This window comes from Melanerpes formicivorus, unplaced genomic scaffold (assembly GCF_026170545.1).
Source record: "Melanerpes formicivorus ecotype bairdi unplaced genomic scaffold, bMelFor1.0.p_v2 SCAF_36, whole genome shotgun sequence".
NCBI classification, from domain to species: Eukaryota; Metazoa; Chordata; class Aves; order Piciformes; family Picidae; genus Melanerpes; species Melanerpes formicivorus.
This window is the reverse complement of record NW_027142388.1, coordinates 5,570-30,776: the sequence shown is the minus strand read 5'-3', so window position 1 is coordinate 30,776 and position 25,207 is coordinate 5,570. Positions and strand designations below refer to the sequence as shown.

At 62.7% G+C, this 25,207-nt stretch overlaps 1 protein-coding gene across 1 annotated transcript in view; it reads right to left on the bottom strand.

Annotated features, from left to right (window-relative positions):
- CHD3 (chromodomain helicase DNA binding protein 3) overlaps positions 1 to 24,010 on the bottom strand; it is a 41,864-nt gene extending 17,854 nt beyond the window's left edge. Inside the window, 34 exon segments of the mRNA XM_068157114.1 lie at positions 285 to 383; positions 548 to 680; positions 1,048 to 1,160; positions 1,825 to 1,987; positions 2,698 to 2,842; positions 3,545 to 3,678; positions 4,508 to 4,593; positions 5,400 to 5,465; positions 5,661 to 5,838; positions 6,210 to 6,376; positions 7,967 to 8,198; positions 8,738 to 8,862; positions 9,269 to 9,386; positions 11,363 to 11,494; positions 11,991 to 12,132; positions 12,794 to 12,967; positions 13,452 to 13,573; positions 14,048 to 14,185; positions 14,538 to 14,738; positions 15,331 to 15,522; positions 15,939 to 16,038; positions 16,295 to 16,426; positions 17,499 to 17,722; positions 18,082 to 18,186; positions 18,188 to 18,280; positions 18,965 to 19,195; positions 19,892 to 20,064; positions 21,077 to 21,139; positions 21,251 to 21,386; positions 21,583 to 21,713; positions 22,512 to 22,750; positions 23,232 to 23,356; positions 23,841 to 23,940; positions 23,942 to 24,010. Coding sequence (XP_068013215.1) covers positions 285 to 383; positions 548 to 680; positions 1,048 to 1,160; positions 1,825 to 1,987; positions 2,698 to 2,842; positions 3,545 to 3,678; positions 4,508 to 4,593; positions 5,400 to 5,465; positions 5,661 to 5,838; positions 6,210 to 6,376; positions 7,967 to 8,198; positions 8,738 to 8,862; positions 9,269 to 9,386; positions 11,363 to 11,494; positions 11,991 to 12,132; positions 12,794 to 12,967; positions 13,452 to 13,573; positions 14,048 to 14,185; positions 14,538 to 14,738; positions 15,331 to 15,522; positions 15,939 to 16,038; positions 16,295 to 16,426; positions 17,499 to 17,722; positions 18,082 to 18,186; positions 18,188 to 18,280; positions 18,965 to 19,195; positions 19,892 to 20,064; positions 21,077 to 21,139; positions 21,251 to 21,386; positions 21,583 to 21,713; positions 22,512 to 22,750; positions 23,232 to 23,356; positions 23,841 to 23,940; positions 23,942 to 24,003 — 4,774 coding nt within the window. The 5' untranslated portion in view covers positions 24,004 to 24,010.
- Between the last annotated feature and the right edge of the window lie 1,197 nt (positions 24,011 to 25,207).

The window sequence follows — 25,207 nt, the reverse complement described above, 5'->3', positions numbered from 1 at the left end:
GCAGTGTATTGGGAGCAGAGCACTCTGGGAACAGCCCATTGGTTAAGATGCAGCCTTGCTGGCTTGGGGTAAGCTGGGAGGGACTTGGCCCCTCCCCTTTGGTCACCCTCTCTCTCCCAGTAAGCAGTCTGCAGCCAGCAGCAGGCTTCAGAGTGAAGGGCAGCAAATTAAGAGCACAGCACTCTGTGAGCAGCCCATTGGTTGAACCACAACATTTCTGGCTTAGGATAGGCTGGGAGGGGACTTGGCTCCACCCCCCTTGTCACCTTGTCCCCCTCAGGTACCTCTTTTGGGATCGGGGTCCCCTGGCCGCTCCTTGGACTCCTCCTCAAGAGGTTTCTCGTCACCCTTCTCTGCCCCGGGACCCTTCTCAGCATCGGCACCTGGGGGAAGGGGGGAAGGTCACACCCAGAGAGGGGAGGTGACACCCAGAGGGGGTTTGGGTGACACCTGGGGGGAACCACTCAGAGAGGTTGGGTGACCCTGGGTGGGTGACACCCAGAGGGGTTGGGTGACCCTTGGGGGGTGACCCTGGGTGGGGTCTCACCTGGCCGCTCGTCGTGGGCTGGGGTCCCCTCGGCCTCGGGGTCCCTCTGGGTCCCTTCATCTTCCTCCCCCTTCCGCAACCCTTCGGCCTCGCTGCCATCACCGGGGGACAGTGGCACCTCGGGGACAGGAGGCTGAGGGAGTGAGGGGACAAAGGGGGAGGTGATGTCACCACAGGCACCTGGCATACCCCCTGGTGACATCATCCTCCCTCGTCCCACTGCTACTGTTGGGGTGACTGGGGGCAGCCATGGGGACAGCAGGAAGCAGGGGACAGGGATGGGGACAGCAAAGATAAGACTGGGGATGGTTGGGGACAGGGAGAACACAGCTGGGGACAGGGAACATAACATTAGAGGCAGGACTGAGAACAGGAAAGACAAGGCTGGGGACAAAGATGGGGACAGGGTTGGTGCCAGGGATGAGGACACAGCTGGTGCCAGGGATGGGGATGGTCAAGCCAGGGTTGAGGACAAGGCTGAGCCCAGGGCTGTCACCCACCTCAGTCTCCATCTTCTCAGGGCCTTTGGGCTCCTTCTCGTCCCTGCTGTCGCCATCGTCCCTGTCCGGGGGTGGCCCTGGGCCCTCCCCGCGCTCGCTGGGCACCGGCGTGGCTGGGGACAGGGACAGGGGACATGAAGCCATGGGTGGCTCCCTGGCCCCACCGTAACTCCTTTGCTCCCTACGTCCCCACGTCCCTGTCCTTTGTGTCCTCTCTGGCCCCTTCCCATGGCCCCTTCCCTGTATCCCCATCCTGTCCCCATGGTGTCTCCCATGTCCTTATCCTCATGTCCCTGGGTATCCTTTGGCCACCCTCAACTCCTGTTGCCCTCTCCCCATGTCCCCATCCTGTCCTCCATTTTCCCATGCTCCTGCCCCCTCTGTCCCTGTCCTCATCCTGTCCCCATGATCCATGTCCCCTGTGTCCCATTTTGTCCCTCATGGTATCTCCATGTCCCCATGCTGTCCCCACATCCTCATGTCCCCCATGTTCCCATATCACCATAGTGTCCCCATAGCCCCCCACGTCCCCATAGCACCCCCCTGGTGTCCCCACATCCCCCTGTCCCCATAACCCCCCTGTCTCCATGCTGTCCTCACATCCCCATGCCCCCCACGGTGTCCCCATGTCCTCCCATATCCCCATCGTGTCCCCATGCTGTCCCCATATCCTTCCATCCCCCATTTCCCCCCTCTTGCTGCATCCCTCATCTGTGTGTCCCACCCCCCTCCAATGCAACCCAGCAGCTCCCAGACAGTCCCAGTGTGTGCCAGTACCGGGCGTGGGGGGCGCTGGGCTGGGGGGGCCGCTCTGCTCGGGGCTGGGGGGTCCAGTTTTGGCTGGGGAGGAGGCTCGGGAGGAGCGCTTGGAGTCGGCGCTGGGCTCCGGGGCCAGCTCCGGGAGGCTCCAGCGGCCGTTGATGTGCTCAAACTCCTGCACCTGGGGGGGGCACAGGGGTAAGGGGTAGGTCAGGAGGGGTCAGAGGGGACAGGAGAGTCCCCAAAGGTCAGGTGGAACCAAGGGGTTGGAGGGTCAGAGGGGTCAGGAAAGATCCAAGGGTTTGGGTTATGAGAGGCAGAGACTTGGGGACATTGAGGGTCCAGGGATCGGGGAGGGGAACACAGGGGAGAAAGGGACTCAGGGGCATCCTGGAGTGGTCACAGGGGACAGGAGGGGAACAGCAGCGCCAAGAGCGGCCAGCAGAGAGCAGCAGAGGCCAGGAAGGGAGCAGCAACGCCAGGAGGGTCAGGAGCTGCCAGCAGAGGGCAGCAGGGGCCAGGAAGGGAGCAGCAGCGCAAGGAGGGTCAGGAGCTGCCAGCAGAGGGCAGCAGGGACCAGGAAGGGAGCAGCAGAACCAGGAATGTCCAGCAGAGGGCAGCAGAGACCATGAAGGGAACAGCAGCGCCAAGCGCAGCCAGCAGAGAGCAGCAGAGGCCAGGGAGGGAGCAGCAGTGCCAGGAGGGCCAGGAGCATCTAGCAGAGGGCAGCAGGAGCCAGGAGGGGAGCAGCAGCGCCAGGAGGGCCAGGAGTGGCTGGCAGAGGACAGTAGGGGCCAGGAAGGGAGCAGCAGAGCCAGGAGCGGCCGGCAGAGGGCAGTAGGGGCCAGGAGGGGAGCAGCAGTGCCAGGAGCGGCCAGCAGAGGGCAGCACCTTCTTCTTGACCAGGGACATGACGCCGATGCGGGTCAGGACCTGCTGCCGGCTCAGCCCCTCCCGGGGGACTCCATCGGCGAATGTCTCAGAGCCATCGGCGCCAGGCTCGCAGAGGTGCCGCATGAACAGGGACACATAGGCCCTGGGGACACCGTGAGGGACATCAGTGGCCCCTGGCCCCAGAGATCCTGGCCCCACTGTCCCTTGTCCCCAGTGTCCCTTGTTGTCCCAAGATCTTTGTCCCCACAGACCCTGTCCCCAGTGTCCCCATTGTCCCGGTGCCATCAGCCTGTCCCCTCCTCATGGTGCCTGTGTGGGGCTGTGCCAGCTCTGGCCTGGGTGCTGTCACCACTCTGATGCCCCTGGGGCCAGCCCTGACCCCCCGGGGTGAGAAAGGGGACCCCCAGGGGTGGTTCTGTGTTGGGCTGAGGGGGACACGAACTTGGACGCTCCCCAGGAAGGCCAACAGGGGGCAGCACTCAGCTGAGTAAGGATTCATCACGCAGCACCAGGACAGCAGGGGGCAGCAGGGGGAAGAAGGGGGGAGCACAGGGCAGCAGGGGGTGGCAGGGGGCAGCAACACACAGGGCCATCAGGGGACATAGCACAAGGTGGCCCCGATGCCACCACCTGCCCCTGGTGCGACCACCTGTCCCCAATTCCCACCCCTGCCTGTCCTCATGTCCCCCCAGTGCCTGCCATGTCCTCAGCACCCCCAGACCCTCCTTCCTCCCAGGTCCCCCACTGCCCCCAGTGCCCTCCCAGTGCCCCTTACTGGTGGAGCTGAGAGCCCAGAGGGATGCAGGGGGGCAGTCCCAGCGCTCCCTCTGCTCCCAGTACCCACTTGAACTCCTTCTCGCTCTTGCCCCGCAGGTCCCTCACGAGCCACTGGGAGCTGAAGGCGTCCTGGGGGGGCATCCCCCAGCGCATGACGGCGTTCAGGAAGGCCTTGCGCTGCCTGGTGTTGAACCCCAACACCTGGGGGGGGCACAGAAGGGGTCCCCAGGGGTCACAGGGAGCAGGGGAAACCCCAAATGTCAAGGGGAACTCAGGGTGTTGGGGAGGGGTTGGCAGGTAGAGGGGTTGGGAGCGCAGAAGCATTAGAGAGGGCCCAGGGGGCTGGGGGGGGTGTCAAGGGGGGGGCTGGGGGGGTGTCAAGTGGGGGGCAGAGGGGTCTCCAGGGGTCACAGGGGACAGAGGGAACCCTAAAAGTCAAGAGGGGCCTCAAAAGTCAAGGGGGAGCCAGGGGGATGGAGGTAGGCTTGGGGACACAAAAGGGTTAAAGAGAGCCCTAAGAGGTTGGGGAGAAGGTCAAGTAGGTGGGGGGGGAGTGTGTACAGGGGGGGTCCCCAGAGGTCAGTGGTTGGCCCCAAAAGTTAAGGGGGACCCCAAAAGTCAAGGGGGACACAGGGAGGTGGGGGGGGGTCACAGGGGTTGGGGGCAGGAGGATCAGGGGGGACACAAGGGTCAGAGAGGACCCAGGGGTTTGGGGGGAATCAAGTAATTGGGGGGGCCCAGGAGAGATCCATGTGGGGTCCCAGTAGTCAGGGTGGTCTTTCATGTCTGGGGGGGTGTCCAAGCTAGCTAGGCAGGGGTCAAGGGTGGGTGTGGGGGGGCCCCAAGTACTGGGGGCAGGGGTTGAGGATCATTGTTGAGATGGGGGGGAAGTGTCATACAGAAGCGCTCCCAGGTGGCTGTGGGGACCCCAATACCCAGATATGCCCCCCCCAGGGACCCTGCCCACCCCTTCCCCAGTAGCCCCCAATGCCTGGGGTGTCCCCCCCAGGTGCTGCCCCGGGGGTCCCACCTCGATGTTGCCCCCGACCCGGGCCAGCAGCGGGGGCAGAGGTTTGTCCTTCTCATTCCGCAGCTGCCGCTTGGACTGGCGCCGGCCTGCAGGGGGCATCACTGGCATGACCCCCCCATGGCACCCTGGACCCCCACCGCACCCTAAGCCCCCCTTATAGCACCCTTATTCCCCCCCATGGTGCCCTAAGCCCCCCTTTATAGCACCCTTATTCCCCCCCCAAGGCACCCTGACCCCCCCTTTATAGCACCCTTATTCTCCCCCATGGCACCCTGACCCCCCCATGGCACCCTGGACCCCCACCGCACCCTAAGCCCCCCTTTATAGCACCCTTATTCCCCCCCATGGCACCCTAAGCCCCCCTTCATAGCACCCTTATTCCCCCCCATGGCACCCTGACCCCCCCTTTATAGCACCCTTATTCCCCCCCACGGCACCCTGACCCCCCCTTATAGCACCCTTATTCCCCCTCATGGCACCCTGACCCCCCCTTATAGCACCCTTATTCCCCCTCATGGCACCCTGACCCCCCCTTATAGCACCCTTATTCCCCCTCATGGCACCCTGACCCCCCCTTATAGCACCCTTATTCCCTCTCATGGCACCCTGACCCCCCCACAGCACCCTAAGCCCCCCCTTATAGCACCCTTATTCCCCCCCATGGCACCCTAAGCCCCCCATTATAGCACCCTTATTCCCCCCATGGCACCCTGACTCCCCCCATACCTTGACCCCTGCTCAGGGCACCTTGAGCCTCCCTCCCCCTTCCCCCCAGTGCCAACCCAGAGCCCTCCCCAGACGGTGGGGGCACACAACAGAAGGACACCGTGGGGGACATGGAGGGACTACAAGGGACTTGGGGACACTTGGGGACACCCTGGGGGCCACTCACCCTCGGGCCGCTCGTCAAAGTCCTCATCCTCTTCCTCAGAGCCCACCGAGTACTCAGACTGGTTGTCTGCAGGGCACAAGCAGAACCAGTGCCCTCTAGTGCCCACCTGGAGCCTCCCAGTGCCCTCCCAGGTCGTCCTGAGTATCACTCTTCAGGCTGCCCTACTCTTGGACCTCCTTGTCCAGGCTCCACACCAGCTCCTCCTAGCTCCTCCCAGTTGCTCCCAGTGACCTCCCAGTTGCCACCAGTGCCAGTGCCCACCTTGATCCTCCTGGGCAGCATCGTTATAGTTGACCTGCTTCCTGACCCTCTTGCCCTTGCCCAGGTTCCTGGCCAGGTCCTCCTGCTGCTGCTCATAGTGGTGCCTGAGGAGCTTCTCCCAGTAGTCAGGGTCCACATTCTCCTCCTGCTTGATGATCTCCCTCTCGATCTCCTCGATCTGGAGGGTACCCCAAAGACATCAGATGGGCTCCCTGGAGCCTGGAGGGCTCCACAGACAGCAGCACCTCCAGAAGCTTCAGCAACTTCAGCAACTCCATCGCCTTCATCACCCTGCCTCCATTGTCTCCACACCATCCACAGCCTCATCCTCTCCATCACCACCAACCTCATCACCTTCACTATCTGCACCTCCATCATTTCCATCACTTCCACCCCCTCCTCTATCACCTCCAGTGGCTCTGCCGTCCCCATCTTCCTCATCATCTCCATCCCCACCACCCCACCTCCACCATCCCCACTCTTCCCACCTCCCACACCCTCTCCACCCATTCGTCCTCCTCCCCTCCCCCACCTGTGGTTCCTGCTCACCTTGTCCTCCTCCCTGACCACGTACTGGGCCACCTTGAAGGAGCTGAGGTACTCGTTCATGTTCTGCACATCAGCGTCGTCGGTGGCATCCTGGTTGCGGTCCAGGAGCCTGGCGATGGCCTCATTATCGTAGTGGATCACACTGCTGTCCTCCTCCTTGTTGTCGCCTGCACAGCACGCAACAGCGTAGGCCCAACAGGGCCCAGGATGAACCAACATAGCCCAACATAGCCCAATGTAACCCATCGTAGCCCAATGAAACCCAACATGGCCCAACGTAACCCAACCTGGCCCAATGTAACCCAGCGTGGCCCAACATGGCCCAACGTAACCCAAACATGGTCCAATGTGGCCCAACCTGGCCCAACGTAACCCAACCTGGCGCAACGTAACCCAAACATGGTCCAATGTGGCCCAACCTGGCTCAAAGTAACCCAAACATGGCCCAATGTGGCCCAACCTGGCTCAAAGTAACCCAAACATGGCCCAATGTGGCCCAACCTGGCTCAAAGTAACCCAAACATGGCCCAATGTGGCCCAACCTGGCTCAACGTAACCCAAACATGGCCCAACGTAACCCAACGTGGCCCAACTGGTTAATTCTATTCTATCCTAACATGGCCCAACGTAAGCCAGCATGGCCCAACATAAGCCAACATAACCCAAACATGGCCCAACGTAACCCAACGTGGCCCAACATAAGCCAACATAACCCAAACATGGCCCAACGTAAGCCAGCATGGCCCAACATAAGCCAACATAACCCAAACATGGCCCAACGTAAGCCAGCGTGGCCCAACATAAGCCAACATAACCCAAACATGGCCCAACGTAACCCAACGTGGCCCAACCTGGCCCAACGTAACCCAACTTGGCCCAACGTAACCCAACATGGCCCAACCTGGCTCAACGTGGCCCAACCTGGCTCAACGTGGCCCAACCTGGCCCAACGTAACCCAACGTAACCCAACCTGGCCCAACGTAACCCAACCTGGCCCAGCGTAACCCAACCTGGCCCAGCGTAACCCAACCTGGCCCAACGTGGCCCAATGTAACCCAACTGGTTTATTCTATTCGATTCTAACATGGCCCAATATGGCCCAACATAACCCAACCTGGCCCAACGTGGCCCAGCGTAACCCAACCTGGCCCAGCGTAACCCAACCTGGTCCAACGTGGCCCAATGTAACCCAACTGGTTTATTCTATTCGATTCTAACATGGCCCAATATGGCCCAACATAACCCAAACACGGCCCAACGTAACCCAACCTGGCCCAATATGGCCCTACGTAGCCCAACATAACCCAACATGGCCCAACATAACCCAACCTGGCCCAATGGGGCCCAACGGAACCCAACATGGCCCAACGTAACCCAGCATAACCCAAACACGGCCCAACGTGGCCAAACGTAAGCCAACATAAGCCAACGTAACCCAACATGGCCCAACGTAACCCAGCCTGGCCCAATGTAACCCAACGTGGCCCAACCTGGCCCAGCAGGGACCAGCAATAGGCTCAACGTGAACCAGTGTGGACCAACATGGCCCAACATAATCCAACTGGGCCCAACATGACCAAGCCTAAGTCAACATGACCCAACGGGGCCTGACATGCCCCAACAGCTCACACTGCATCCTCCCATGCTCCTCCCATGATCCACAACGTTCTTCCAAGACCCACCACATCCTCCTCTGCCCTCCCTTGTCCCCTCTCCCTCCTACCCTGCCCCTCCCCAGGTCCCCCCCAGCCCTCACCCTCATTCTCATCCTTGAAGAGCTCCTCGGTGCCGAACTTGAGGATGTCGTCGAGCTCCTGCTTGGACATGGAGCCGGCCTTGGAGCCCAGCCCGGGGCGCACCACCAGGTGTGTCAGCATCATCTTGCGCTTGGCCACCTGCGTGATCCTCTCCTCCACCGAGGCACGCGTCACGAAGCGGTAGATCATCACCTTGTTGGCCTGCCCAATGCGGTGCGCCCGGCTGAAGGCCTGGGGGGACAGAGGGACAGTCAGGGGGGATGGCAGGGCTCATGGGGACAGGCCTGAGCATCCCCTTTCTGGCCTGCCCCATGCAGTGAGCATGGCTGAAGGCCTAGGGGGGCAGGGGGACAGCTGGGGGCACCTGGGGACAGCTGGGGAGCATCAGTGCAGACAGCTAGGGACAGCTGGGAATGCAGGAGTGGGGACAGTGGGGACAGAGAGAGAGGTGGGGACAGGGTCATTGGGGGACAGGCAGGGACAAGGGGACAGCAAGGGAGAAATGTGCCAGGATGGGTGACACTGGACAGCTGACAAAGCACTCAGCAGGTGCCAGGCTGGGTGCAGGGTGCAGGATGGGCACCACTGGAGTGGTGCTTGGGCACAGGGCTGGTGCCAGGGTGGGTGCAAGGTGCAGGATGAGCACCACTAGACAGCTTCCAGAGCACAGGGAGTGTGCCAGGCAGGGTACAGGGTGCAGGATGAGCACCACTAGACAGCTTCCAAGGCACAGGGAGTGTGCCAGGCAGGGTGCCAGGACAGGTGCCCACCTGGATGTCGTTGTGAGGGTTCCAGTCGGAGTCGAAGATGACGACGGTGTCGGCGGTAGCCAGATTGATGCCCAGGCCCCCAGCGCGCGTCGACAGCAGGAAGCAGAACTGCTGTGCCCCCGGCGCTGCCCCCCCGCCGTCAGCCAGGGGGCACTGGCCCCCCACAGCCACAGCCTAGCAACCCCCAGCCCACACCCCCAAAAACAGACACTCCCCAGCACCCACAACCCCATACCTGGGACCCCCCTGAAACCACACCCCCCGAGACCTGACACCCCCCAAACCTGGCACCCCCCAAACGCAATCAGCCCCTGGGTGCCTCCCTTGTCCCCTGAGCACCCTCTGAATGCTACCCCAAACCCTTAGGTGCCCCCTGGATGCCCTCACACCTGACTCCCTCCCAATTCATCTTGGTCCCCTTTAACTCTGGGAGCCCCCTTGGAGCCCTGTGGGTGCCCCTTGGAGCCCTGTGGATGCCCCCTGGAGCCCTGGGTGCCCTGTGGGTGCCTCCCCAGCCCGCTGGGTGCCTACCGTTGAAGCGGTCGATGGCCTCCTGGCGCAGGGCCCCGGTGATGCCACCATCAATCCGCTCGTACTTGTAGCCCTCATAGTCCAGGAAGTCCTCCAGCAGGTCCAGCATCTTTGTCATCTGTGGGCACTGGTTAGACTGGGAGGCACTGGTGGGGCTGGGGGGCACCCATAGGGCTGGTACTGGGAGGAATCAGGGGGCTGGGATGTGAATTGGGCAGACTGGGAGGCACTGGTGGGGCCAGGGGCACCCATAGGGCTGGTACTGGGAGGAACTGAGAAGCTGGGATGGGCACTGGTTAGACTGGGAGCGCCTGGGGGGAACTTACAGGGGTGGTACTAGGAGGAATCTAGGGGCTGAGATGGGCACTGGGCACACTGGGAGCACTCCTGGGTGCTGGGGGTGTCCCATGGGTGCTTGAGGGGGTTCCTATGGGTCCTGTGGGTGCTGGAGAGGTCACATTGGTGTTGGTGGGCTCCTAAGAGCAGTGGTGAATGGTGCCACATCCAGCTGGCAGCCAGGCACCAGTGGTGTGCCCCAGGGACCAGTGCTGGGCCCCATCCTGTTCCATATCTTTATTGATGATCTGGAGGAGGGGATGGAGTCTATCATCAGTAAATTTGCAGATGACACCAAGCTAGGGGCAGGAGTTGAGCTATCAGAGGATGGGAGACCTCTGCAGAGGGACCTTGCCAGGCTAGGCAGATGGGCAGAGTGCAAGGGCATGAGACTGAACACAGCTAAGTGCCAGGTGCTACACATTGACCACAGCAACCCCAGGCAGTGCTACAGGCTGAGGTCAGAGTGGCTGAGAGCAGCCAGGCAGAAAGGGACCTGGGGGTACTGGTAGAGAGTAGGCTGAACATGAGCCAGCAGTGTGCCCAGGGGGCCAAGAAAGCCAATGGCATCCTGGCCTGCAGCAGGAACAGTGTGGCCAGCAGGAGCAGGGAAGTCATTCTGCCCTGTACTCAGCACTGGTTAGGCCACAGCTTGAGTCCTGTGTCCAGTTCTGGGCCCAACAGTTTAGGAAAGATGTTGAGCTGCTGGAAGGTGTCCAGAGAAGGGCAACGAAGCTGGGGAGGGGTCTGGAGCACAGCCCTGTGAGGAGAGGCTGAGGGAGCTGGGGTTGCTTAGCCTGGAGAAGAGGAGGCTCAGGGGAGACCTTCTTGCTCTCTACAACTACCTGAAGGGAGGCTGTAGCCAGGTGGGGGTTGGGTTCTTCTCCCAGGCAGCCAGCACCAGAACAAGAGGACACAGCCTCAAGCTGTGCCAGAGGAGGTTCAAGCTGGAGGTGAGGAGAAAGTTCTTCCCAGAAAGAGAGATTGGCCCTGGGGATGTGCTGCCCAGGGAGGTGGTGGAGTCACCATCACTGGAGGTGCTCAGGAGGAGCCTGGATGAGGCACTTAGTATCACAGTGTCAGTCAGGGTTGGAAGGGACCACAAGGATCATCTAGTCCCAACCCCCCTGCCATGGGCAGGGACACCCCACACTAGATCAGCCTGGCCAGAGCCTCATCCAGCCTGGGCTTAAACACCTCCAGGGACAGGGCCTCAACCACCTCCCTGGACAACCCATTCCAGGGTCTCACCACTCTCATGGGGAAGAACTTCCTCCTCACATCCAGCCTGAATCTCCCCACCTCCAGCTTCATTCCATTCCCCCTAGTCCTATCACTCCCTGAGATCCTGAGCAGTCCCTCCCCAGCCTTCTTGTAGCCCCCTTCAGATACTGGAAGGCCACAATTAGGTCACCTGGGAGCCTTCTCTTCTCCAGACTGAACAGCCCCAACTCCTTCAGTCTGTCCTCATAGGAGAGGTGCTCCAGCCCTCTGCTCCTCCTCCTGGCCCTTCTCTGGACACCTTCCAGCACCTCCAGATCCCTCTTGTAATAGGGGCTGCAGAACTGGACGCAGTACTCCAGGTGGGGTGCCGTGGTTTAGTTGATCAGATGGTGCTGGGTGATAGGTTGGACTTGATGATCTCTGAGGTCTTTTCCAACCTGGTTAATTCTGTTCTATTCTATTCTACGGGTGCCATGGGTGCTGGGTGCATTCCTATGGGTCCCATGAGTACTGGGTCTGTCCCCTGGGTCACACCTGGGAGAAGATGAGCACTCGGTGGTTCTGCTCCTTCAGCTTCCTCAGCATCTTCTGGAGCAGCAGCAGCTTCCCCGAGGCCTTGATCAGGGCACCCCCCTCATAGGCACCGCTGGGCAGCTTTGGGGACTCCTGGGGATACCACCCATGATGTCATCAGTGACATCATCAGTGATGTCACCAGGCCCCCAGGGGTCCCCTCCATGGGCCTCCAACCACTCTATGGCCCCACAACCCTCCAGCCTATGTTCCCTCCACCTCCTTCCAACCCTGCCACTGTCCCTCCAGCCCCACCATGTCCTCATGTCCCTCCATGTCCCACCAAGTCCCCATGTCCATGTCCTCATGCCACACCATGTCCTCTCCATGTCCCCTCCATGTCCCTATGCCCCACTATGTCCCCTCCATGTCCCACCATGTCACCATGCCCCACCATGTCCCCTCCATGTCCCACCATGTCACCATGCCCCACCAGGTCCCCAGGTTCCTCTGTCCCCTGCACCCACTCCCCTGTCCCCCTCATCCCACCACCCTCCCATCTTCACCCACCCCACATCCCTCCACATGTCCCCAGCTGACTCCACCCCCTCCAGGTGCCCCCAAGGCCCAGTCCCTGCAGTGTCCCCACCATGGCAGCCACGGGGAAGAGGTAGGGGTGGTTGCAGCACTTCTTGAGGTCCATCATGATGTTGAGCAGGGACACCTGGTTGCCGCCGCCCCGCGAGTTCAGTGCCTCGAAGTTGCGGGTCAGGATGTACTTGTAGTACTTCCTGTGGGGACCTCGGTGGCACCAGGGGGGCCAGGGACATCTCTGCACCCAGCACAACCCAACCAGCACCAGGAGAACCCAACCAGCACCCAGCAGAACCCAACCAGCATCCAGGGAACCCAACCTGCACCCAGCAGCACCCAACCTGCACCCAACCAGCAACCAGGGAACCCAACCTGCACCCAGCAGCACCCAACCAGCAACCAGGGAACCCAACCTGCACCCAGCAGCACCCAACCTGCACCCAACCAGCAACCAGGGAACCCAACCTGCACCCAGCAGCACCCAACCAGCAACCAGGGAACCCAACCTGCACCCAGCAGCACCCAACCTGCACCCAGCAGAACCCAATCAGCAACCTGCAGCACCCAACCTGCACCCAACCTGCACCTAGCAGCACCCAACCAGCAACCAGGGAACCCAACCTGCACCCAACCTGCACCTAGCAGCACCCAACCTGCACCCAGCAGAACCCAACCTGCACCCAACCTGCACCCAGCAGCACCCAACCTGCACCCAGCAGAACCCAACCTGCACCCAACCTGCACCCAGCAGCACCCAACCTGCACCCAGCAGCACCCAACCTGCACCCAACCTGCACCCAACCTGCACCCAGCAGCACCCAACAGAACCCAGAGGAACCCTCCTGGCCCTGTCCATACTTCTGCATGGGGCTGAGCTCCACCCTGACGATCAGCTCGGTCTTGGCCGGCATGTTCTTGAAGACATCGGCCTTGAGGCGCCGCAGCATGTGGGGCCCCAGCAGGTCGTGGAGCTTCTTGATCTGGTCCTCCTTGGAGATGTCAGCAAACTCCTCCAGGAAGCCCTCCAGGTTGCTGGGAAAAAGGAGGGGGAAGGACAGACAAAGAGATGGGACCTGGGGATTGGGGATGGGCAGGGGGTGGGGTGGTGAAGGGACGTGGGGACAGCCAGGATATGGTGGGGGGACATGGGGATGGTCATCATGCGGCAGGGTGAAGGGACATGGGGACCTGAGGAGATACCAGAGGACAGAAGGGGATACCAAGGGATAGGAGGGCACCCAGGAGCAGCAGGAACCCCCCTAGTGCTGAAGGGCTGGGAGGAGGCACAGAGAAAAACAAGGGATGAGGAGGGGACAGGAAGAGCCTGGTTGAGGTGAAGCGGACCTGAAGGTACACTGGGGGGACCTGAGGGGACAGGAGGGGACCCAGAAGCAGCAGGAACACCCCCCCCCCCCAGTGCTGAAGGGCTGGGAGGAGGCACAGAGAGAAACAATGGATGTGTAGGGGACAGGAAGAGCCTGGGTGATGGGATGGGGGTGGAAGGGGGGCCACGCACTTGAAGCGCTCGGGGGTGAGGAAGTTGAGGAGGTGGAAGAGCTCCTCCAGGTTGTTCTGCAGGGGGGTCCCAGTCAGCAGCAGCTTGTGCTCAATCTTGTAACCGTTCAGCACCCGGAAGAACTGGGGAGGGGGCACAGGGTCACCCTCTGACCCCCCCCAGGCACCCACAGACCCCCTGACCCCCCCGGGCACCCACAGACCCTGAGGGACCCCAGCTGCCCAGGCTCCCTCCCAGTGACTCCCAGCTGCACAGGTGCCCTCCCCCAAAGCCCTCCGAGAGGCTCCCAGGTGCCCTCCCAGTGCCCTCCTGGTGCACTCCCAGAGACTCCCAGATACCCAGGTGCCCACCCAGCTGCCCCAGAACCCTCCCAGTGTCCCCCCAGCTGCCCAGCTGCTCTCCCAGTGCTCTCCTAGCTGCCCAGGCACCCTCCCAGTGGCTCCTAGGTGCCCTCCCAGTGATTCTCAGCTGCCCAGGTGCCCTCCCAGTGCCCTCCCAGCAGCTCAGGCACCCTCCCAATGGCTCCTAGATGTCCTCCCCAGTGCCCTCCCAGCTGCCCAGGTGCCCCCCCAGTGCCCTTTCAGGGTGGCAGGCACCTTGGACTGGTTGTTCTTCAGCCTGTGGGCCTCGTCCACCACCAGGCATGCCCAGCGGATGGAGCCCAGCGCCGCCTGGTCGATGGTGATCAGCTCGTAGGAGGTCAACAGGACGTGGAACTTCACCTGGGCCTCCCTCTGCCAGGGCACCCCAGGGTCACAAGGAGCACCCAGTGGGCACCCATGGGGCACCAAGGCACCTGGGGCACCCACAGCCCCACCCAGCCCAGCACCACCAGCAACCCTTGGGGCACAATGGAGCACCCATAGGGCACCAAGGCAGGTAGGGCACCAACAGCCCAACCTGCGGCATCTCCACCAGCACCAGGACTCACCCAGACCAGTATCACCAGCACCCTTGGGCACCAAGACCCCAGAAGAGGAGCCCAAGCCTCCGGGTGGTGCCGGCAGTGCCCAGAGGAGGCCGGATGGCCGCAGGCAGCACCCAGGTGCCCCAGGCAGCATCCAGGCGGCCTTGGGAGCTGCTCACCTTCATCTTGAAGGCCTTCTTGCCGCCCTTGATGGCACTGTCGTCGAAGGAGAACTCGTTCTCACGGATGATGGCCCTGCTGTCCTTGTCCCCGGTGTAGGTGACCACGTAGAAGGCCGGGGCCCACATCTGGAACTCGCGCTCCCAGTTGATGATGGTGGAAAGCGGAGCGCTGACGAGGAACGGGCCCTTGGTGTGGCCCTGGGGGACAGGGTGGCACGTGGGGACGGGGCTGGGGGGTGGCCCACGGGAAGGGGGTGGCACTTGGGGACCAGAGGACAGGGCTGGGGGGTGGCCCACAGAGACGGGGTGGCCCATGGGGATACAGGGACAGGACTGGCAGGTAGCCCACAAGTATAGGATGGCACTTAGGGACAAGGGGACAGGGCTGGGGGGTGGCCCAGGGCTAGGAAGTGGTCCATAGGGATGGGGCTCCTGGGGACAGGGTGGCATTTGGGAACACAGGGAGAGGGCTTAGAAGTAGCCCTTGGGGATAGCTGGTTAACCCTAGGCCCATGTGGTTGAGCCTAGGACCAGCTGATTGACCCCAGACCCATATGGTTAACCCATGGCCCATAGAGTTGACCCTCAAAGCAGTGACTGACCCTGGGCCCATATGGTTGACCCCAGACCCATATAGTTGACCCCATGACCAGCTGGTTGACCCCAGACCCATATAGTTGACTCTCAGAGCAGTTGGTTGACCCTAGACCTATGTGGCTGACTCTAGGCCCAGCTGGTTGACCCCAGACCGATGTGGTTGAGCCTGGTCCCAGCTGGGGGGTGTCCTCACCTCCTTGTAGAGCGAGTAGAGGAAGACGATGGTCTGGATGGTCTTGCCCAGCCCCATCTCGTCGGCCAGGATGGTGTCGGTGCTCTGGGCCCAGGAGAAGCGCAGCCAGTTGAGGCCTTCCAGCTGGTAGAGGTGCAAGGTGCCCCCCGTGGCCGTGATGAACCGCGGCTGCGTCTCGTACTTCACCGTCGGCTGTGGGCACAAGGGTGGGCACCGAGGGCTGGGGGTGGACAAAGACCACCCCAGGTGCCCCAGGAGGTCACTGAAGCCAGGGAGGTGCCACAGGGCCAGGTGGTTGAGGCTCAAACCATAGGCCATGGCAGTTTGATGGCACCCAAGGGTCTGGTGGGGACCAAAAGGAGCACAGAGAGAACAGGGGTGGTGGGCACCCAACTACTGGGTGGGCACAGGCCACCTGAGGTGCCCCAGGAGGTTACTGAAGCCAGGGGGGTGCCACAGGGCCAGGGGGTTGAAGACCCAACCTAATGCCATAGAGGTCTGATGGCACCCAAGGGTCTGGAGGCACCAAAAGGAGCTTGGAGGGGCCAGGCAAGGCTGAGGGGACACCATGGGCGGCCCAGGAGCCACCCCAAGGTGGTGGCACTCACATCATTGGTGGGGGAGTCAGGAGGGCCCTCCCCTGGGGTCTCCTTCTTCTTCTTCTTGTAGCGCCGGGGCTGGGCTGGGTCCTCCCCCATGAACACCTCCCTGGGGACATTGGGGACACTCAAGGGGACATTGGGGACACAGGGGACACCATGCAGGACAGGATGCCAGGACACAGAGACAGGAGGAGTCAGGACATCAGGACACCAAGAGGGAACATGGGGACAACAGGGAGAGGTGGCAGTAAGAGAACACTGGGGACAGATGGGGACACAGGGTCCAAGTCCCCACATCCCCAGAGCCCTCCCCAGTGCTCCCAGTCCCCGTGCCCCCCGACTGGCCTCCCCAGTGCCCTCACCGGTGTTTCCAGTATGCCAGCTTGTGTAGGTCGTAGTCAGGGATGGGCATCTCGTCCTCCTCCCAGGTGGCCTGGTCATAGGGCAGGTCTCTCCACTTCACCAGGTAGTGGTACTGCCCCTTCCGGTCCACGCTGTGGGCACCACGTCACCCATGCACCCCCCAGGCCCCAGCGGGCACCGGGGGGGGGGCAAGCAGAGCCATGGGGGCAAGGGGAACCCGGGGGGGGGGGGAAGGGGAACCATGGGCACAAAAGAGCCCCAGAAGATACTGGGCACCATGGTGACAAAGGCACTATGGGGACACTGGGCACCCCTAGGTGCCAACAGGCACCCATGGAGACAGTGGGCACCCTCAAGTGACACCAAGTACCTACAGGGATGTGAAGGCTGCCAACTGCCACCAGGGTGTGGGTGACAATGGGGCAGGGGGAAGGGCCCCTTGGTGTCACCAGCTGCCATCAGGGGGCCATTGGGGACAGCCCAGAGCAGAAGTCACCTGGGGTCACACAGGGACATGGGGGGACAGGGACAGAGGGGACATAGGGGTCACTTGGGGACACAGAGGGGTCCCTTGGGACAGACACACAAAGGGGCACAAGTGGGTCATGGGAACACAGCAGGGACAGGGACACGGGGGAAGTCACATGAGGACATGGCATCAGTTGAGGATAGGGACACAGAGGGGACATGGGGTCACCCAGGGACACAGGGGGGAAATGGAGTCAGCTGGGGATGGGGACAGAGAGGGGACCTGGGGTCATCTGGGGACAGAGAGGATGTGAGGTCACTTGAGGACAGGGACACAGAAGGGTCACCTGGGGACAGGAACACAAAGGGGATATGGGGTCACCTGGGGACACAGGTTATCTGGGGACAGGGACACAGGGTCACAGAGGGGTCACTTGGGGACAGGGTCACAGAGGGGATACAGAGAAGTCATCTGAGGACAGGGACACAGAGGGGACACAGAGAAGTCACATGAGGACAGGGTCACAGAGGGGATACAGAGAAGTCATCTGAGGACAGGGACACACAGGGGGTCGGAGGGGTGGGTGTGCTCCCTGCTTTCTGGGGGTGCTCCCCGGTTCCTGGGGGGTTCCCTGCTTCCCAGGGGGTGGTCTCCCCAATTTCTCAGGGCTCCCTTTGCCCTCCAGGGATGTCTGCAGAGGGAGGGAAGGGGGACAACCCCCAGGAGCTGCCCACCTGTGGTTGATGATTCTGTGCACAGTCATCCATTCAGGCTTGATGCCGTAGCGGTAGAACCTCTCCTCCATGCCCCCAAAGAGGGGGTCGCTGCCCCCCCCAGGGCCCCCCCTCTTCTCACTTTTGGGGTCATCATCCCCAGAGCCATAGTCCAGCGGGGGGGGCTCGTCCATGTCGTTCTTGCGCTGGTAGTTGCGGTACATCACCAGGTGGAAGATCTCCAGCTGGGGGAGGGGGGACACCCCAAAATTAGAGGGGGATGGGGCGGGGGGGGTCTTAAATACACACCCCAGACCTCCAGGAGCAGCCCCAGCAGGCAACAGGCCCCCAGCATTGGCTCTGCTTTACATTCACTGCCCAATCCCCAAGGGGAGTTAAATGAACCCCTCCAGTTTTGGGGACCCTCCCTTGAGTTTTGGGGACCCCCCCAGCAGCACCTGCAGCTCCTTGACCCAGAAGCAGCCCCAGCAGGACACAGACCTCCAGCACTGCCTTACATTCAGTGCCCCCCCAACGGGGAGCTAAATGAACCCCTCCAATATTGGGGACCCCACATGAGTTTTGGGGACCCCCCCAGCAGTACCTGCAGCTCCTTGACCCAGGAGCAGTGCCAGTAGGAGAGCCCAACCCACTTGACGAAGAACTCGCGCTCCGAACGGCCCTGAAGAGCCTGGGGGAGGCCCTCGGGTTGGGGGGGCGCCAGGGGGGGCAGCCACGGGGGGGGGCGGCTCCCCCCACCTCCAGTAAAGGATCTTCTGGACCCTCCCCTTCAGCACTGGGCACTGAGGGAGGACACACAAGGTTGGGGACACTGAGGGGGGACACTCGGGGACACGGTGCCCTCACACTGCCCCCATTCTGTCCCCACACTGCCCCCCATACTGTCCCTACCCTGCCCCCATGCCATCCCCACCTTGTTCCCACCCTGCCCCTATGCCATCCCTTCCATGCCATCCCCACCCTGTCCCTATGCCATCCCTTCCATGCCATCCCCACCCTCTCCCCACTCTGCTCCTATGCCATCCCCTCCATGCCATCCCCACCCTGTCCCCACTCTGCCCCCATGCCATCCCCACCCTGTTCCCACCCTGCCCCTATGCCATCCCTTCCATGCCATCCCCACTCTGCCCCCATGCCATCCCCACTCTGCCCCCATGCCATCCCCACCCTGCCCCATCACTGCCCCTATGCCATCCCCACCCTGCCCCATCATTGCTCCCATGCCATCCCCACACCATCCCCCTCATCCCCTCCCTCACATTCATAGTTTCATAGTTTCATAGTTTCATTCAGGGTTGGAAGGGACCACAAGGATCATCTAGTTCCAACCCCCCTGCCATGGGCAGGGACACCCCACACTAGATCAGGCTGGACAGAGCCTCATCCAGCCTGCTCTTAAACACCCCCAGGGATGGGGCCTCGACCACCTCCCTGGACATTCCCCTCCCCTTCCCCCACATGCCTACCGTGCAGCGGGGACAGAGCCACTCCCCGTTGGGGACCTCGGGCAGGGGGGGGTTGAGGCAGTGGATGTGGTAGGAGGAGACGCAGGCATCGCAGCACAGCAGCTCCCCCCCGTCCTTGCACACCCGGCAGTACTCCATGTGGTCGTCCTCCTCCTCCTTCTCCCCTTCTTCCTCCTCCTCCTCCTCTTCCTCCTCTTCCTCCTTGGCTTCCCACTGCACCCCCTCCTTCTCCTGGGGGGCACAGGAAAGGCCTCAGATACCTCCCCCCTGCCCTGAAAAAAACTCCAAACACCCCTGGGGTGGCCCTGAAATGGCACTCAGGGAGAAGAGGAAGCCCTGGGGACATCTTGAGGGACAGCAAAAGCTCCTGGGGACAGACTGAGGGACTCCTAAGCCTCCTAGGGGGGTAGCCTGAGGGACAGCAAAAGCTCCTGGGGAGAGACTGAGGGACTCCTAAGCCTCCTGGGGGGGCAGCCTGAGTGACAGCAAAAGCTCCTGGGGACAGACTGAGGGACTCCTAAGCTTCCTGGGGGGGCAGCCTGAGGGACAGCAAAAGCTCCTGGGGACAGACTGAAGGACTCCTAAGGCTCCTGGGGACGCAGCCTGAGGGACAGCAAAAGCTCCTGGGGACAGACTGAGGGACTCCTAAGCTTCCTGGGGGGGCAGCCTGAGGGACAGCAAAAGCTCCTGGGGACAGACTGAAAGACTCCTAAGGCTCCTGGGGACGCAGCCTGAGGGACAACAAAAGCTCCTGGGGACAGCTTGAGGGACATCAAAACCTTCCAGGGATACCTTGAGGGACATCAAAACTTCCTCTAAGCCCCCCCGAACTACTTCCAGGATCCTCTAAGCACCCCCAAACCCCATCCAGAACCACTCCCAGCATCCTCCAAGCCCCGCCTCCAGCCCCCCAGAAGTGCTGCTCACACAGTGGGGGCAGCTCCAGCGTCCCTCGGGGGCTCTGTCGAGCTCGGGGTCAAGGCAGACCAGGTGGTAGGCACGGGGGCAGGTGTCACACAGGATGATCTCCCCCCCCTGCTGGCACACCTCGCAATAGTCCTGGTGGTCGGTCTCATAGCCATCCCCCTCCTCCTCGGGGCCTGCGGGGACACCCAGCCACCTCCTGTCACCCAGCAGCACTGGCACAGGCCACTGGGAGGGACTGGGAGCACTGGGAAGGACTGGAGATGGGGGTTGGGGGCATTGAGGATGAGGGTTGGGGGGCACTGGGGGACACTGAGGATGAGAGCTGAGGAACACCAGGGGATGGGGATGCTAGGGATTGAGACACTGGGGAGGGTTACTGGGAGCACTGGGGAGGGTGAAGGTTACTGGGAGCACTGGGGAGGGGGGAAGGTTACTGGGAGCACTGGGGAGGGGGGAAGGTTACTGGGAGCACTGGGGAGGGGGGGAAGGTTACTGGGAGCACTGGGGAGGGGGGAAGGTTACTGGGAGCACTGAGGAGGGGGAAGGTTACTGGGAGCACTGGGGAGGGGGGAAGGTTACTGGGAGCACTGGGGAGGGGGGAAGGTTACTGGGAGCACTGGGGAGGGGGGAAGGTTACTGGGAGCACTGGGGAGGGGGGAAGGTTACTGGGAGCACTGGGGAGGGGGGAAGGTTACTGGGAGCACTGGGGAGGGGGGAAGGTTACTGGGAGCACTGGGGAGGGGGAAGGTTACTGGGAGCACTGGGGAGGGGGGAAGGTTACTGGGAGCACTGGGGAGGGGGGAAGGTTACTGGGAGCACTGGGGAGGGGGAAGGCTACTGGGAGCACTGGGGATGGGAGCTGAGGAACACCAGAGGATGCAGACACTGGGAAGGACTGGGAGCACTGGGAGGGACTAGGGATGGGTGCTGGGAGGCACTGGGGATGAGGGCTGGGTGAGGGTTGGCAGCATCAAGGATGGGAGCTGAAGAACATCAGGGGATGGGGACAGCAGGGATGGAGACTGCAGGGGACAGGGGCACTAGGGACACCAAGAGCACCAGGTAGGCCTGAGGCCACCAAAGACCCAGAAGCCCCTCCCCCAGGAGCTGCCACCAACAGCCACAGGGCAGCATTGCCAGGGAGGTTGGGGCCCCCCCGGGGGGGCCGAGCTGGGAGTGTCTCACCATGCCCGGGCGCCGCGCCCGTCCCCACGGGGCCACGCTCCCGGCTGAGGCCGGTGCCAGGGGCTGCAAGGAGAGAGGGGACTGGGGGGTACTGGTGGCACTTGGGGGCACCCAGGGGGAGGGGTCAGTGGTGGCACCGAGAAAAGGGGGATGGGGACATTGGGGGCCACTCACCCTTCTTCTTCTTGCGCCCCGGGCGGCCTCTCTTCAGCTTCTTGAGGCGGATAGCAGGGTCGGGCCGGGGGGTGGCCCCCAGCGCCCCTGGGCTCTCCGACTCCGACTCCTCCTCTGCCTCCCCTGCATCCTCACTCTGCATGGGGACACCCATGTGAAGCCGGGGACAGCGGGGACAGGGCGGGGAGGGTGGGGACGCAGCAGGGACAGGATGGGGAGAGTGGGGACAGCAGGGTCCCCAAGGGTCTGGGTGCCACCCCTTGGGTACAGCAGGGTCTCTGGGGCTGCGGGTGGCACCCTGTGGGTACAGCAGGGGCCAGGTGGGCACGCACCGAGCTGCTCTTCTTGCGCTTGCCCCCCAGCACCCCCAGCTTGATCTTCAGCGGTGCCATCTTCCTGCCCTTCAGCTTTCGCTTCAGCTCGGGCACCCGTGGGCTCCGGCTGCGCTTCTTGTGCCCAGGGCCTGATGGGCACCCAGGGTGGGGTTGAGACCTCCCCAGACTCCCCCTCAGGGGCCCCAAGAATTTTCCCCACATGGACCCCAACCCCCATAAAATCCCCCCAGGGACCCCCAACTTCCCGAAGATGTCCTTAGGTTCCCCCAAACCTCCCTAACAGGGACCCACAACCCCCCTCAAGGGACCCCCAAATAACCTCATATCCCCCCCCAAACTCCCTTCAGGGCCCCCTAAACCCCCTCAAGGACATCCCAAACCCCCTCCACCCCCAACCCCTCTCCAATCCCTCCTAAACCCCCTTTAAGGACCCCCCCAAACCCCCTCACATGCCCACCAAACCCCCTCAATTCCTCACAACCTCCTTACATCCCTCCAAGACCCTCTTATGGAAACCAAATGCCCTTAAGGACCTTCCCCAACCCCCTTAAAGACCCCTCAAACCTCTTCCAACCCCCACCAAACCACTTTAAGGACCCTCCCCAAAGCCCTTCCAATGCCCCCTCAAACCCCCTTACATCCCCCCAAACCCTTTGACCCCTTAAACCCCCTGCAATCCCCCCCAACCCCCTTCCAACCCCCCCAACCCACCTCAGACTGCCCCCCAAACCCCCTTAAGGACCCTCCAAAGCCCCTCCAATGGCCCCCAAACCCCTTCTAATCCCCCCCAAACCCTCTACAATCCCTCCCAAACCCTCTTAAGGAGGCCCTAAACCCCTTCCAATCCCCCCTAAGACCCCTTAAGGACTCTCCAAAGCCCCTCCAACACCCCCCCAAGCCCCTCAGCTTCCCCCCAGAGCCCCCACCTTTGCCCTCCTTGGTTTTGGCCTTGCGCAGGGGCTGGGGAGGGGCCTCGGGGGCCACGGCAGCCACAGCGGCCGACACCTGCTCGGCCACAGCAGCGGCAGCAGCGGCGGCAGCAGCAGCCACGGCGGCGGCAGAGCCCTTGAAGGGGTTGTTGGCGCTGAACTCCCTCCACTTGGCCCCCAGGATGGTCATCATCTTGGACATGGGGATCTTGGGGTTCTTCTTGGCAATCAGAGGCCTGGGTAGAGGCAGCAGATGGCACCCGGGGCAGGGGGGCAGACGGAGGCGAGGGGGTTGGGGGATGGGGGAGTGAGGGTAGCAAGGGGCTGGGAGGCATCCAAGGAGCCAGGAGTCTGGGAGGCAGCCAGGGAGACAAAGGGATGGGGGGGAGTTGGGGTAGCAGGGAGCTGGGGGGCAACCAAGGAGCCAGGAGCCCAAGGAAGGGCACCCAAGGAGCCTGGAATCTGGGGGGCATCAAGGCAGCCAAGGAGATGTGGAGCAGTGGGGATGCCAGGGAGCTGGGGGCCATGCAAGGAGCCCAAAGAAGGTGCTCCAAAATGCACCCCCCCAGCACCCCCTGAGGGATCTTCCAGGGCACAGAGGGCCCTTCCAGCACCCCTAGGTGCCCTCCAACAGCCCCTACCAGGACCTTCAGTATCTCTCAGCACCCTCCAGCAGCCCTGGGTGCTCCCCAGCACCCTTGGGTGTCCCCCACCCACCTCATAAACTGGCTGAAGGCCTTGTAGTTGGTCAGGGTGTGATAATCCTCCTCAGTGAAGATGTGGTCCACGTCCTCCAGCCCCCAGGCCCCCAGCAGCTGTGCCGAGGACTTCTGCTCCACCGCACTGTGTGGGGGACACCATGGGACAAGGGGGGACAGGAGGAGCACACAGGACAGGGACCCACCCCAGGATGGGGGAGGGACAACAAACACAAAGGTACAGGGGGCAGCGAGAGGACGAGGAGATGGAACGCTGCTGGGACCCCCACAGGCACTAAGGTGGGCGATGGACCCCCATGGACACCCAAATGGGGGATGGGACCCCCACAAGGACCCCCATGGGTGCCAGGAACCCCCCCAAGGACCCTCAATAGGGTTTTCCATAGGTACCAAGACCCCCCCAAGAACCCTCAATGGGTCTCAGGACCCCATAAAGATCCCCATGGGTGCCAAGATCCCTCCGAGGACCTTCAGTGGGTCTCAGGGACCCCACAAGGACCCCCACTAGTGCCAAGATCTTCCTGGGTGCCAGGACCCGCACCAGATTCCCCAGCTAGGACCATGCTGGGTGCCCCCCACCCAGAGGAACCCCCCCCTTCAGCCATACCTTCACCTTGCCCCCTGCCTCCTCCTCGCCCTTTTTCCTCCTCTTGGTTTTCTTCTCCTTCTTCTCGCGGTGCTTCCGGCGCCGCTTCCTGGCGGCCCCCCCCGGAGTCGCTGCCCCCACTCTCGTCCCGGGGGAATTCCTCCCTCTCCGACTCCCAGCTCATCCTCGCTCACCTGGGGGGGCACCCCAGGGCTGGCACCTTCCTCCTGGGGGGGCTGGCATCCCTCCCAAAGTGGCTCTCACTCTCCCTCGGGGGCTCTCACCCCTCCCCAGGGCAACGGGACCCCCCCGATGGGACCCCCCATGGGTGACAGGAGACCCTCATGGGACCTCCATGAGTGCCAAGACCCCAACGACCCCCCATGGATGTTACCTCTGCCTGGGGCATGTCACCCACCCCAGGACCCCATCCCCAGACCCTGTCCCCCACCCCAGACCCCATCCCCTGCTCCCAAGGCCCCAACCCCCACCCCAGAACCCCATCCCTAAGGACCCAGCCCCCTGATATGACCCTGTCACACCCCCCCCAGGACCCCACAGACCCCCCAAGACCCCATGTGCCCTCCAGGACCCCTCCCCCCCTCACCTGCTTCTTCCTCTTTGCGGGGCTTGCCAGGTTTGTTCTCCTTCTGCTTGCGAGGGCCTCGCTTCTTCTTCTTCACCCCCAGGGCCCCCCTCCAGCCCCCGCAGCAGCTCCTCCTCCCCATCTGCAGGGGCACCACCAAGGCCTGAGCCACCGGGACAGGGCCGGGGGGAGAGTCACAGGGTCCTATCGGGGGACTGGGTCCTAGGGACAGGGGCCTGGGGTGGGGGATGGGGGCCTGGAGGCAGGGGGATGGGGTCTGAGGTGGGGAACAGAGGTCGGAGGATGGGGTGCTGGGGGGCAGATAGGAGGAGGGGGAACTATGGGGTCTTGGGGGAGCCACAGGGTCATGGTGGGGGCTGGGTCCTAGGGACAGGGCTCTGGCAATGGGTGACACCAGAGGAGGTGGGGGACAGGGGCAGGGGACCAGGCTGAGGGTCCCCTCTGAGGCCATCAGGATGGGGACAGATGGGGACATGGTGGCAGCCACCCTGAGGTCACTTCTGTGTCCCCCTTCTTCTCCCACAGTGTCTCACAGAGGTGGGGGACAGGGACAGGAGACCACCTGAGGCCACCAGTCCAGCGGCCAGCAGTGTCACCATGCTGCCACCCAGAGCCCAGCTGGTGCCCACCCCCAGCTGCCAGCAGTGTCACCACACAGGTCCCCAGATGCCAGCAGACACCTCCCCAGCCACTGTTGGTGGTGCCAGCACTGCACCTGTCACAGTGTTTCCCTGTCACAGTGCCACCCTTGTGCCCCCTGCCACTGTGCCACCTTGTGCCA